Here is a 12863-nt window from a genome sequence, read left to right on the forward strand (position 1 = left end):
ACCCCACACACAGACACACACATTCCACTGAAGGCCTCTTGCACTTACCTGCCCAGTCCTGCTTCCTGGTGCCAGAAGCCTCCTTTAGTGGTGACATCAGAACTGCCCTAAGGTGGCCTGGGAGCTGTCTCCTGGATAACTGGACTCGGTGCTTGCACAGGCATGAGCTATTATAGGGAAAAGTCTCTCCCAACCTCCACAGCTTGGAAGGAAATCACCTCACAGTGCTTCCACTGATTGAACTCCCTGACTTCCAAGGCCCTGTGACTCTGCTTGTCCCCACCTAACCCTCTCCCACACTTTGATTCCAAAGAGCTGCAGGAGGAAGACCTGTCCAAGGAGAAGTCAGTCTCAGGGAGCTGCTCCTTCCTGAGAAAGGAAATCCAGCCCTTTTGGATGCAGGAGCTGCCTGAACACTGAATCCCTTTTGATTCCTTGGCGGACCACAAATGATGAGGCTTCACTGGTCCAACACTGTGGCCAGCAATCAGCATCAAGCACTTGGGAAACAATTATACTTTGACCCGTGTGGAGTTATATTTTCTGTCCCCATCCAAACTGGACACGTGTCACCAATTCCATTAGCACCTGACATCCGTGGCCCACTTCATCCCAGAGCTGGTTCTGGGGAGGAGCTACACGGAGCAGAGGGAGGCAAACGGAGTCACCTGGGCTGGAATCTGGCTAAACCACCTGAGCTGGGAGTCCTGTGCTTCCAGAGCGACACAGCTCCAAAATAACCACAAATGACCAGTGTTGGGGTCTTTTAAAGCACTGAGCCCAGTGCCCTGCCTGCAGGGAGGTTTGGAAGGCCCGGGACATGGATTAGTGGGGGATAACCCCGGGATTGGTGGGTGCGGGGTGTGCTTTCAGTGACTCATCCCTGGCGGGCGGTGTCCTGGCGGTGACAGGGGTGTGACACTCCTCCCCACACCCCTCCTGAGCCGAAGCGGTTACAGCTCCACACAAGCTGCTGGCATTTGGCTGTTGTCTGGAGCCCTCTCGTGGTTCATGCAAGGCTTCCACCGGAACACAAGAATAGGAGGAGTTAGCCTAGGACCGTACTCACTTCTACCTGACTATAGATGAAGTATGTGCCGTCCACCAGTACCTCCAGCTCCCCACTGCGGGCATGCAGCTTAAACACCTTGGGGTTCAGAGTGATGCGAGACCAGTCATTGAGGACTCCACCTGAAAGATCTCAGTATGAGAAAACGGCGGTCACTCAGTACCCGTCAGGAGGAAAAGCGCAGGAGCAACACAAATACAGTCACAGCACCACAGGGAGCAGGGAATTCGAAGGGGGAACCCCAGGATTACACGCTAGGGAGTGGGAGCAGGGACTCTTCTCTAGCTCTGAGCACACACATTGGCTTGTGGGGTCGCATGTCCCTCCAACCCTCTGTGTTCTCCACCTCAAAACCCAGCGCAGGGCTCTGCTCATCCCACGGACCTGCCTCCTCCTGACCCTGCAGCTGAGCTTGTTTGATCCCTATTCCCTACTGTGTCCATGGCAATGGTCATCATGGAACCATCACGGAATGGTTTGAGTGGGAAGGGACCTTAAAACTCATCCCATTCCATCCCCTGCCACGGGCAGGGACACCTTCCACTATCCCAGGTTACTCCAAGCCCTGTCTAAGCTGGCCTTGGACACTTCCAGGGATCCAGGGGCAGCCACAGCTTCTCTGAGCACTCTGTGCCAGGGCCTCAGCACCTTCACAGGGAAGGATTTCTTCCCAATCTCCCATCTAAATCTACCTTCCTTCAGCTTAAAGCCATTCCTTCTTGTCCTGTCACTCCAGCCCCTTGTCCAAAATCCCTCTCCAGCTCTCTAGGAGTCCCTTTGAGCACTGCAAGGGGCTCCCTGGAGCTTTCTCTTCTCCAGGCAAATGGAGGCCAACTTTGGGTCACACAAGTGATTTTAATTCTGGTGTTCCATGACTTCACCATTCCTGACTTTGTAATTGGGATAATTTTAACAAAACCTTTGCCTTTACAACTCCTAAGGTTTTTAAAATCCAGAATAACAACAAAGTAGGAAATTGCATCATATCTCACAACACAGTAACCCCTAACAGAGGTCCCTCAACACGGGGATTTATGGATCCACCACCCAATCCTTTGGGATTACTGGGATAACCTAGGGACAGACTTTGCTATGAGCCCCAAACTGAGCCAACCTCTGTAGGTGCCTCAGTTTATCAAATCCCACTCTTTTCCTCCCAGTCTCCATCTGCCTCTCCTCTCCCTGCTGGATGGGCCTTTTACTTAAGAGTTGGACTTGATGATCCTTGTGGGTCCCTTCCAGCTAAGAATATTCTGTGCATCAGTTGGAGCTCGCCAGGCTGGCAGCTGGACAGCATTCCTGGCTCCCAGCTCTGGATTGTTCCTGAGCAGCAGGGAAGGACACTCACAGGGCATTCCCGCTCTTAGAGAGCAGCGTTCCCTCTGGAAACCCTCAGTAAACCCTCAGCATTCCCAGTAATGAAGGGATAATTGCTTTCTGAACATAAGCAAACAGCATCTTTTCCCTCACATTGTTCCTGGGAACGGGCGGTTTCCTTTTAATTTTGGGGAGCTGCAAGCACAAATCCCTGTCCATGAGAAATTCCAGCTGCCACTGCTCACAGGGAAAGCTGCCTTCCCACAGAAGCAGTGGCCAGCCCTCCCCACCCCACGTGAGGCAGGAACTTGTGGATGGGGATCCTGCAGCCCCTTCCTGCTGCCCCCACCCTCGGGAGTCCCTCCCAGTCTGGGACTGGGGTAAGGATGGATGGATGTGGTCCCTGGGGAGCTGCACGTGGGGACTCAGGGAGGGGACAAGCCAGCTCCTCTCCAGCACAGTCAGAGCAGGGAGGCAGGAGGTGATGAATGAGCCCCAGCTGTTGGCAAGGAGAGCAGGAACTTGAGGAGAATTTGGATGGAGATCTGGGAAGGAGAAGGAGAGCAAGGAGCTGCCTGTGGATGGGAAGTGGCTCGGCAGGATCTGGGATTAAAGGCTATTGGTGGGGACAGAGGTGCTCAGGGGATCTCAGGAAGGGATGGACACCTCTGTGTGCCCTCACCACTGGGTCTTCCCTGCCTTAAATTCCTGGGAAACTGGAGGAAAATTGGCAAATGGGGAAGAGACAGGACAAGGATCCACTGAGGGCTTAAAATAGAGTGGGGAGAAAAAAGGCCTGGTCATGGAGGGGCTGGGGAGGCACAAGATGTACCTGGAGGTCAGGGAGAAGGGAGATTCAGTGGGATGGAATTACTGGGGTGTGCAGAGCAGGGATCATCTGGGAAATAAACAGGAGCTCAGGGGAAATGGAGGTGGAGACTCCACACAAGACTCTTCTTGGGGGATCTGGGCAGGGGTATCGGAGGGCAGGGATGGGCAGGGATCATCTTGGAGCTGTGTCATGGGATGGACAGGGATCCAGGAACTCTATGGGTGCAGGAGGGGCTCTTCCCAGTACCCACAATTATCAAGAGATCCTTACCATTCTTCACTTGGATTGCTGAGCCTTGGCCTTGGAGATGGACCACAGCTGGCTGCAAGGGAGAGCACAGGGATCGAGGATTAATGGGAAGCACTGCGCCAGTCCACAAAAATGCCGCCCAAAGCTGAGTTTTTCCATGGAAAGATCAACCCACCTGGATATCTCTGGAGCTGGCCTTGTCTGTGGCACCTGCAAAAGGCAATTCCAAATCATTGAAGAGGAAAGTTGAGTGAAAAATCCCATAAATAAAACTTCTTTTATCCCAAAATAAACCTTAAACCCCTTATAAATAACCTTTTTTTACTCCAAAATAAACCTGAAGCCCCATATAAATCACTTTTCTTGCTCCATAATAACCATTAAAACCTCTGATTTAACAGGGGGAGGGATATGGGGTGCAGGTAATATTAAAATATATAAAACATAAATATTAAATATTTAAAAATATTAAACAGCACATAAGGAAGAAAAGGACTCATCCTATATTTCCCTAGTTTATTCCCAGCATTTCTGTCCAACCATCAAAATTCTTTGTTATTCAACAGGTTCCCACTAGAAGGAAAAATTGCACAATCCATTCCCTGATCCACAGTGGCAATAAAACCTCTTGGCTGCCAAGATGCCAAGTTTCCCTCTGCAGGTCATCCATTCCATCTCCCTTCCCTGGGAGCCAAATCCTAATTAAGGAGGAGATGCCCGTGGCAGCACAGCACAGAGCTGAGGGGCTCCTGCTGCTCCTGGCCATTCAGAGCCATGGAATCCCAGAATCCCAGAAATTCAGCATGGTTTGGGTCAGAAGGGACCTTAAAGCCCATTAAGTTCCACCCCTCCATGGGCAGGGACACCTTCCATAGGTTGCTCCAAGCCCTGTCTCACATGGCCCAGGACACCCCAGTCCTGCTCCAGGCCTTGTGCCATGGTGTCCGGATGCTCCGGTGACATCTCCGGCATTCCCGCCCGTCCAGCTCGGAGCAGAGAGCACGGATGGATCCTTACCTGAGGGGCCCTGCACTCCGGGTGGTCCCTGAGGGCCCGGCGGGCCAGGGGGGCCGGGCGGTCCCATGACAGTTGTGCCTGGAATCCCAGGGATGCCGGGAATGCCGGGGGGACCCTGTGGCCCGGGAGGCCCTGGTGGCCCTTGGGGACCGTTGGGCCCTGGAGGACCAGCCTTTTTACCTGGAAAACACAAGCACAGGCATCACCTGGGGCTGTGGGGTGGGATTGGAGCTGCGGGAAATGGGAGGATGGGGATGGATCACTCCTGGCTCAGGACAACCGGGGTGGGTGTCCTACGGCTCCACACCACGAGGACAACACTGCCAGTAGGGCAGGACCAGGTCACCACCCTGCAGGCTCCTTCCTGTTGGGAATTACACTTAAACGAGACACGGGGACTCTCTGGGGCCTCTCAAGGGATGGAGGCTCAGGGGGGCTCTTCCCACAGGCTCTCGGCATGGGGTCAGTCCTCAAGTCCCATGCCCTGGGGCTGGTCACATCCCTATGGACCTGGGATGATCTCTGGATGCAGTCAGGATGTTCCCACAGCACATTCCAACGTACCCAGCCACAGCTGGGCTGTTCTGGTCCACGTGAACCACTCTGCAGTTGCTCCGTTTGCTGGGTTTCGATGGAAAACAGGGATCATCTTTCCTACCTGTTGCACAGGATTAGGACTGGGAGATGATCCCCGTGGCTTGGTCTCCTCCAGAGGGCAGTTCAGAGCTGAGCTCCAGCTCTTCCCCAGCATTGCTGGAGGAGCCCCTGTGCTGCTTGTGCCTCAAAATAATTCAATATTTTGGGCTTTGGATGGAGGGAGGGCCTCGGGAAGGACTAACCCCATCCAGGGGATGGAAACACGGAGGAATTGTTACAATCACAGATCCCAGACTGGTTTGGGTTGGAAAGAACCTTAAAGCCCACCCCTGCCATGGGCAGGGACACCTTCCACTATCCCAGGTTGCTCCAAGCCCTGTCCAAGCTGGCCTTGGACACTTCCAGGGATCCAGGGGCAGCCACAGTTTCCCTGGACAACCTGTCCCAGTATTTTACCAGCCTCGTGGTAAAAACCTTCTTCCCCACCATGATCCTCAAACACCTCACACGTCCCAAGGAAGAGAAATGACATAACCACATCAGGAATGACTCCTACATAAAAAGAGTGGGATGAAACAAACTCTGCAGGGAAATCCTGGTCCCTGCTCTCCTGATTTTTGACATTCCTGACAAAAATTATGTTCTTTTGATGTAGTTTTTTAAAAGCCACTTTGGAACAGCTTTTCTGCCAAGGAACATCAACTGAGCAAAATCTCTTCAATTGCTGCCACAAGGTCCCCAGTAGGACAGAATTAAATTCGTATTTATATGACAGCAGCAGTTGGGATATGAAATTATAGTTGTAGGAATAGTTTCTGAGTACATTTATGTACTTGTTTCTCTACTAATATCCATCCTTGTAATGGACACAAGTGTAAGGAAAAATCCATCTATTTTAGCACAGGACTGGGAATCTCTGGATGGCCACTAGCTAGGAGCACAAGGACATCAGGGTGGGACAACTGTGGGCATAATTTAAATGTGCAGAAAATGAAGTTAAAATAAGCAGGGGTGAGTAAAGCCACACTGGTATCCTACAAAAAGTAGGAAAAGGCTTTAGGGGACAAATCTCCACAGCAATATTTCTCTCCAAATCAGCAGCCATGACTTCCAACCTGAGCTGGCTACAATCCAGCCTTCCTCTAATCCAGTAGTTCTCCTCAGGATGATGCCCTGCTTTGGAAATGATCACCTTGAACCACACGTATTTTCCCTAAACTACACCAAACTCCTCTCACTGACATCCCTCCAATCCAGGCCATCCCAGGGGAGGATTGCAGACAGGGAGTTGGGAATGCTGCTGCTGTCACTCTAGGCTTCCTTTCCCAAGAGGGATGCACATCACAGCTGGTTTAACTCATCTGCCTCCAAAATCTGCTCTGCTACTCAGGGAGCTGCTGCTTGAGCAGTGACACAATCGCTCATCCCAGCCACACATTTCTGTGCCTTTCCCTCCTTCAAGGCATTTCATCCACTTCTCTGCATTAACAAACCTCACAAGACAAAAGATATTCCATTTATTATCTGATAGCTCCCTTATCAGGTCTCCGAGGAGGGTCCCAGCACCCAAATCCCAGCCTGCCAAGTCTCCCATGTCCGTACCCATGGGCTCTGAAACTCAGAGCAGGCAGAAGCAGGGAGTTCTCCATAATCCTCACTCATCAAACAATGAACTGGAACTCTAAAAAGAATTACATGTGACAATACCATAAAATTAAGCTACTTTATACAGCTGTACACAATCCAGCTCCAGGAGATCCCCCTGCCCCTCTGGAATTGCTCCGGAGGCTACAGCCATCAGTTGTTATTTGTTGGGCTGATTGAACGCGGGTTGAGCTTTGTTAGGACAAACTTCTCCAACATAAAATTTTACGCTGCTTCTCAGAGTAAAAACAAATGAAGTTGCTAAGCATGGCCTGTTCCCACCTCTCAGCTGTGGCTCTGGAGTTTGCATCCAAAGATTAAAGCCATTTGATGTGCTACTGCAGTAGTACAGACATGGAAAACGCGACTGCTTGGATCCTTGGACTCGCTCAAACTCCTGGAAGTAAACGTGGGACCCTAAGTATATGACCCTAAGTGCTTCCAGCAGACATACAGAAACAAGGATGGCATCAGGAACCCCCAAACCAGGGTTGCCTGAATAACCCAAATCCCAACAATCCACTGCAAACTGCCTGAGGAGCATTACAAATTCCATAAAACCTTGAGGGCTGAGCAACACTCAGAAGGGGCTCATAAAATGATAATTTGGATGTTAACACAAGGAAAAGCAGGATGCAAAGTGTGTTCATGCTGAGTTTGGTGGGTCTGAAGGACAATCCAAGCTGCAGGTTGGCAGGATTGAGATGAAAGCCAAGGCTGGCAAACACCAACAGCTCCTGGTATTCGGTACTGACTCAACTCAAGTCTTCAATTGGAGAATCTTCAGAGTTACTTCTGTACAACATAATTAACTTCTTTCAGTATTTAAGGAGGTTTTAAGGGGTGCTTGTGGGTGTTATTCTAGCCTTTCCTGGAGAGGGAAACTGCCATTGGTTTCTCCTTTGTGTTGGCTGAAGAGAATTCACAAAGCACAAAAAGGAAAATTCAGTTAAAACTCAAACTTACCCTTTTTCTTGTTTTTCACTGAACTTGGACCTACAAAGGGGAAAAAAAGAAAGAAAATTAGTGAAATTCAGAGATCATTTCATCAGAGAAAATCCCCATTGCCATTTTATTTTCCAAGTGGACAATGGATGTATTTGTGGCCCATGCAGCAGCACAGGAATGGTCTCAGCTGAGACCAGTAACCCAAATTTCAGAGCATCACAGAGTGGTTGGGGTTTGAAGGGACCTTTAAAGATCATCTGGTCCAACCCCCTGCTGACCCCCTGTGAGCCAAGTTGTTTAAAAATAAGAATAAAACACTAAAAAACCACAAAAGCAAAGAATTATTCTGAACTGGCTGTTTGAAACAATGGGAACCCAAACCTCCCGAGTACGGAGAGAAAATATTTACAGTGAAGCTGAGAAATGACAGCACTTTGTGAGCAGAGGCTGAAGTGTGAAACATGTTCCACTGCTTCCCCAAGAATTCATCATGTATGGGAATTAACTGCAAAAATCCCCAAATACTCCCTTGCTATTCATCAGGGAAATCCCTCTAAAACCTGGGGTTTAGCACAGCAATGACTGAAATCACCTTTAACTGTGATAAAATCATAACCAATTGAAAGTAATGAGGTTGCTTTGAGTCTGCGGGGGTGGGGAAAGGTAAATTCCAAACAGAAGAGCCTTTTTCCCATGGACAGGTAGAAGAAAGACAGGAAAAGGACCAGAGAAATTACCCATCAACCTTACTGATGCCTTTCCAACAGGAATACTGATTTTCCTACATTGTGCTGTTGGGTCATGGGAGAATGATGGTATTAGCTATAAAAGGCATTATCTGTAAAAGACTATCTATAAATGGGAGATAATATAATTTATATGATTTATATAAATTAAGGGAGAAATTCCTCCCTGTGAGGGTCTGGCACAGGTTGCCCAGAGAAGCTGTGGCTGCCCCAAACCCTAAAGTGTCCAAGGCCAGGCTGGACAACCAGGGCTTGGAGCAACCTGGAATAGTGGAAGGTGTCCCTGCCCATGGGGATGAATGAGCTTTAAGGTCCTGCCATCTAAATGATAATTTCTGCTAATTCCCTATTGTTAATAATATTTTTATACTATTTTGTTATAATATTCACAGGTTGGACAACACATGGATTCCTAACGATGCCATCCCAGTATACCACTAGGAAGCCACATCAGACTACAAAACCTTTCAGACTGGACAACCAGGCTCCTGATTCTGCACTTCTGAGCCCTGCCAGTCCTCATTGTAGCCACCAGCCACTGAACAACATTAGAAGAGGAAAAAAAAAATCCCAGCCCATCCCAAGCAGCGAGACGCGAGCGGCTGTGCCTCGGCAGCCCTCGGAGTCACGAGAGTTTATTTCATGTTCCATAGATCCCACCATTAGCACCAGAACCAGAGTGAAAGTACAAATAGCTGTGGCCAGCCAGACACATTTGGGCTGGCTGGATCCAATTAGCTTCAAAGATGACTGGGAGGAATGAGAACCACATGGGATGTCAATGTTCGCAGTCTATATTACAACACACGCATCTGTTCCAGGCACGACAGAGAGAGATGTTATGGATCTGCAAGTGGAGCTTTCGACAGACACAAAAATATTCCTGACACGAGGGGAAAAGAAAACCAGGATTATTAAGCTTGGGAGCTTCTGAGTCTCTCTGGGGTTTGCATCTGTTCGCCTCCCGAGAGCAGGGGGGGACTGTTTAATTGGAGCATGGAGCTGAAGCTTCTGATACAGCAGAATTCCCTTGGTTCTGCTCAAAATGGGAAGTTCATGAGGTACTGCTCCATTTAGGCCAAAATGGTAATAAGTTACTGACTAAGCTGAGGGCCACCAAAATTTCAGATCAATATTCCTCTCAGGTGCTGAGGTGTTGAGGCATAAGGCTTGAAAACTTGGCTTGATGGACGTTGTCCCAACATTGATGTGCAGAGGAGAAAAATGGTAATTAAAAAATCCTTTCTGCCAGGGTTTTCAGAGGCCACAACCCAATATTTAAACATAAAACTTGTTAAAATATTTAAAAATACTTTTTAAAATATTTGAACTTGTTAAATGCCATGGTTGAATACACAGATAATATCATTATAATATATAATGATACCCCATCCCCTGGAAGTGTCCAAGGCTAGGTTGGATGGGGCTTGGAGCAACCTGGGATAGGGGAAGGTGTCCCTGCCCATGGGAGTGGAATGAGGTAAATGATAAGGTCCTTCCCACCCAAACCAGTCTGGGATTCCATGATATATCTGACCCACTGGTTACTTCTCAATTGATGGTTAAATACCTACAAGTTATGCAAACCATTTATTTACTGTAGCTTCATGCAGGCCTTGATTCCAAGGATGGCCTAAGAGAAAACTTTGTCTTTTTCCACTCCAAGACGTGGATCACAGGTGTATCCACTCTGTTCCTTCACTGTCCAGGAGTATAAAAAAACAAATTACAGGATATCTTCTGCTGCTCCAGAGTCTACAGACCTGCCACCTTCATGGAGAATGAAACTCATTTGACTTGGAAGAACTTCTGGCTGATCAACATCTCGCACACCTGATTTCAGGGACTTTGCCATGATGCAGTTGAGGATTTATTCCAATCCCAATGGGATCTGAGAGCAACCAAACCTCTCAGCTGTTCCCTGGCACCTCTTTTCCCTTCTTTACAATGTGCACCTTTATGAGTGCACCTTTCTGCTCCTCATTAATCCCTTCCCATATCCATCAGGAATGTCCCAGAGATCCAGGTGGTCCCAGCTGCCAGGATTGAAGGTGACATCTACCCAAGTACAGTTATTCTTCTTGACTCCTGTCCTTCTTCCCACTAATCCCACCTCTCCCTTTCCACATGCTGCCTGTTCTCCTTTGAGGTCAAACCAGGCCCAGACCTCGGGAAGTCCATCCCCTTCTGTTTTTCTGATCTTTCAACTGGAATTAAATATATGTTTAAACTCTGACCCCTCCTTGAAGGAGTTGTCAGCTCTGTTCACCCCCTTGTTTAGGGGGAGGAAAGTTGGCCAGAACTGTTAATAGAGAAAAGGATTGGAAGAGGAGGACAGGCTGGATGGCTTTGAAGGATAATAAGCATGGAATGAGATTCAGTCATACAAAATATACAGTCCTATAAAATATATATACATGGGAAATAATAAAGTGTTCTGGTGGATGCTGGAGGACACCTGCACGTGCTCAGCTGCTGCTGCTCAGCCAGCAAGGCAGAAACACAATCCTAAAATGGGAATAACTCTGGAAAACATGGGGAAATCCTGCTGCCACTTAGTGAAGGGTTGAGGAAATCCTGGGAACAGTGAAGTCAATCCAGATCACCTGATACAGAAAGATGAATTGAAACGATAGGAATTCCACAGAAAGGCTCCTGGAAAAGGCAAGAAGTGGGCAAGTGAGCTTGCCTTGGTGGCCACCAGCACTGGGAAAGGGGTGAGAGCACCACTGAGAAAAGAAGAACACCTGGAGGGCTTCAAGAACAGTGCTGGCACATCCAAACTGCTCCCCAAGACCATTGAGCTGGGAATGAGAAAGCTTCCAAGGAGAAGCACAGTTCTGGAGGGGATCTTCTGGCTCAGAGTGAGCCCTCCTGTGTCAAAGGTCATGGCTGGAAAGTCTCTCTAAAGTCTGCCAGTCCCTTTGGAATGTTACTTTTGGTAATATTTTTGCCTAACCACCAAAGCCATCGCTACTGAAGCTGCTGCTGGAAACATTGCAGCTACCTGATCTACTCCCACCACTGATATTTCCTTCCCTGGATCTCCTGTAGGAAAAGCCCTTGACTCTGCTGCAGTAACGCAGACCAGCTGAATTCCTCATCACAGGACAGAATTGCACCAGGGAGCAGGAATGCTGCACACTGGGCTCTGGAAACCCTGGCTGTGAGCGGCACTCCAGAGCTAGACCCCTCCAAAAGCTGATTTTCCACAACTGCTGGGAAAATAGAATGGGAAGGCATCAGAAAAGGAGGGAATGCCAGTCTTGCAGGAGGGGTAAACCTAGAGGGAAAGGCACAAGCAGGAAAGACGTCACTATATGATGATAAAAGACCTCAACCCAAACAGAGCCACCAAAAGTGGAAGGCTACAAACCATTCCAAGCCACTCCAAACAATTCCAAGCCCCTTCTAGCAGAAGCACTTTGGGTTCAGATGCAAACATCTCACTTGAAGCTGAGGGAAACACTTGCAAGAGATGAATTTTTGTTGTGCCAACCCCCAGCTGTGGCCCAGCCAGCAGCAGAAGACATCTCCCCATGCTTCAGGGAGCAGGTTCCAGCCCCAGCTCCTGCAGCCGTACCATCTGCTGGATCAATTCCAAGGCCTTCAGAAAAATCCCAGATGGTGATGCAACTCAAGGATATTACATGTGACATGTTTGCTCTCAGCAAGATTAATAGAGTTGACTTTGCACCCCCTCCAATCTCTCTTTCTGCACGCTACACACTGCTATGATTTACTATAAATACAGAAATATCCCAAACTTCTTTAGGACATCTGCTGATATAAATAGGATATTAAAAAACCCCTGCATTCCCTTATTAGCTGTTTGTGTGGATTAACAAGAAATAGTTTAAATTCCTGCCAAACAGTTCCAACTGGTTTTATGGACAGGAACAGATCTTTGTAATTATGCTGATTTTATATCAAACCTATGAAAGGTTGACCATTATAGGAATCAGCCAAACAAAGAATATACCTAAGGAGGTGCTGAACGTGCTGGAATTCCCGGCTGCCAAGAGCAGAAGAAAGCCATGGAATGCCAAAACCATGTTTTAGCAGCATCATTTGCTTCAGGACATGACACCAAGTGATGTCTTTAAGGTGTTTGTCCAGTTTGGGAAAGGTACATGGCAGCAGTCACCAGTTTTGGGTATCCATCCTCCATCCATCCTTTGGAGATGGAGATTGTGCCTGTTTTCATCATTCATTTAGAATTACTGATCCTTCTCCTATTTCCTAGCACTGAGTTACTATGGAACATCCTTAATCTTCTTCCCTAAGTGTGACACTGGTCTGGGGACACGTAAGACCAGGTAATTCACCTGAGGCACCTCTGTGTTTCCATCTCCCCTCCACCCCGGGAGATGAGAGGATGGAGGTACTGAGGAATTATCCTTATCCCAGGTTACAGATCAGAGACAAAATCATGGTGATTAAT

General features: G+C 48.5%; 1 protein-coding gene across 6 annotated transcripts in view; it reads right to left on the minus strand.

The window, feature by feature from the left end:
* Window positions 1-12863, minus strand: part of EDA (ectodysplasin A) — a 61195-nt gene that overhangs the window by 1562 nt on the left and 46770 nt on the right. Inside the window, exons 3-7 of one of the 6 annotated variants that reach the window (XM_068204649.1) lie at window positions 7692-7721; window positions 4485-4664; window positions 3643-3677; window positions 3489-3540; window positions 1112-1191 (exon numbers count right to left, since the gene is read on the minus strand). In XM_068204649.1, coding sequence (XP_068060750.1) covers window positions 1112-1191; window positions 3489-3540; window positions 3643-3677; window positions 4485-4664; window positions 7692-7721 — 377 coding nt within the window. Of the gene's footprint in view, window positions 1-1069; window positions 1201-3488; window positions 3541-3642; window positions 3678-4484; window positions 4665-7691; window positions 7722-12863 lie in introns of all 6 variants that reach the window. The other 5 variants (XM_068204648.1, XM_068204647.1, XM_068204645.1 and 2 more) reach the window with 5 other exon arrangements.

Source organism: Anomalospiza imberbis, chromosome 14 (genome assembly GCF_031753505.1).
Source record: "Anomalospiza imberbis isolate Cuckoo-Finch-1a 21T00152 chromosome 14, ASM3175350v1, whole genome shotgun sequence".
In the NCBI taxonomy this organism is placed as follows: Eukaryota; Metazoa; Chordata; class Aves; order Passeriformes; family Viduidae; genus Anomalospiza; species Anomalospiza imberbis.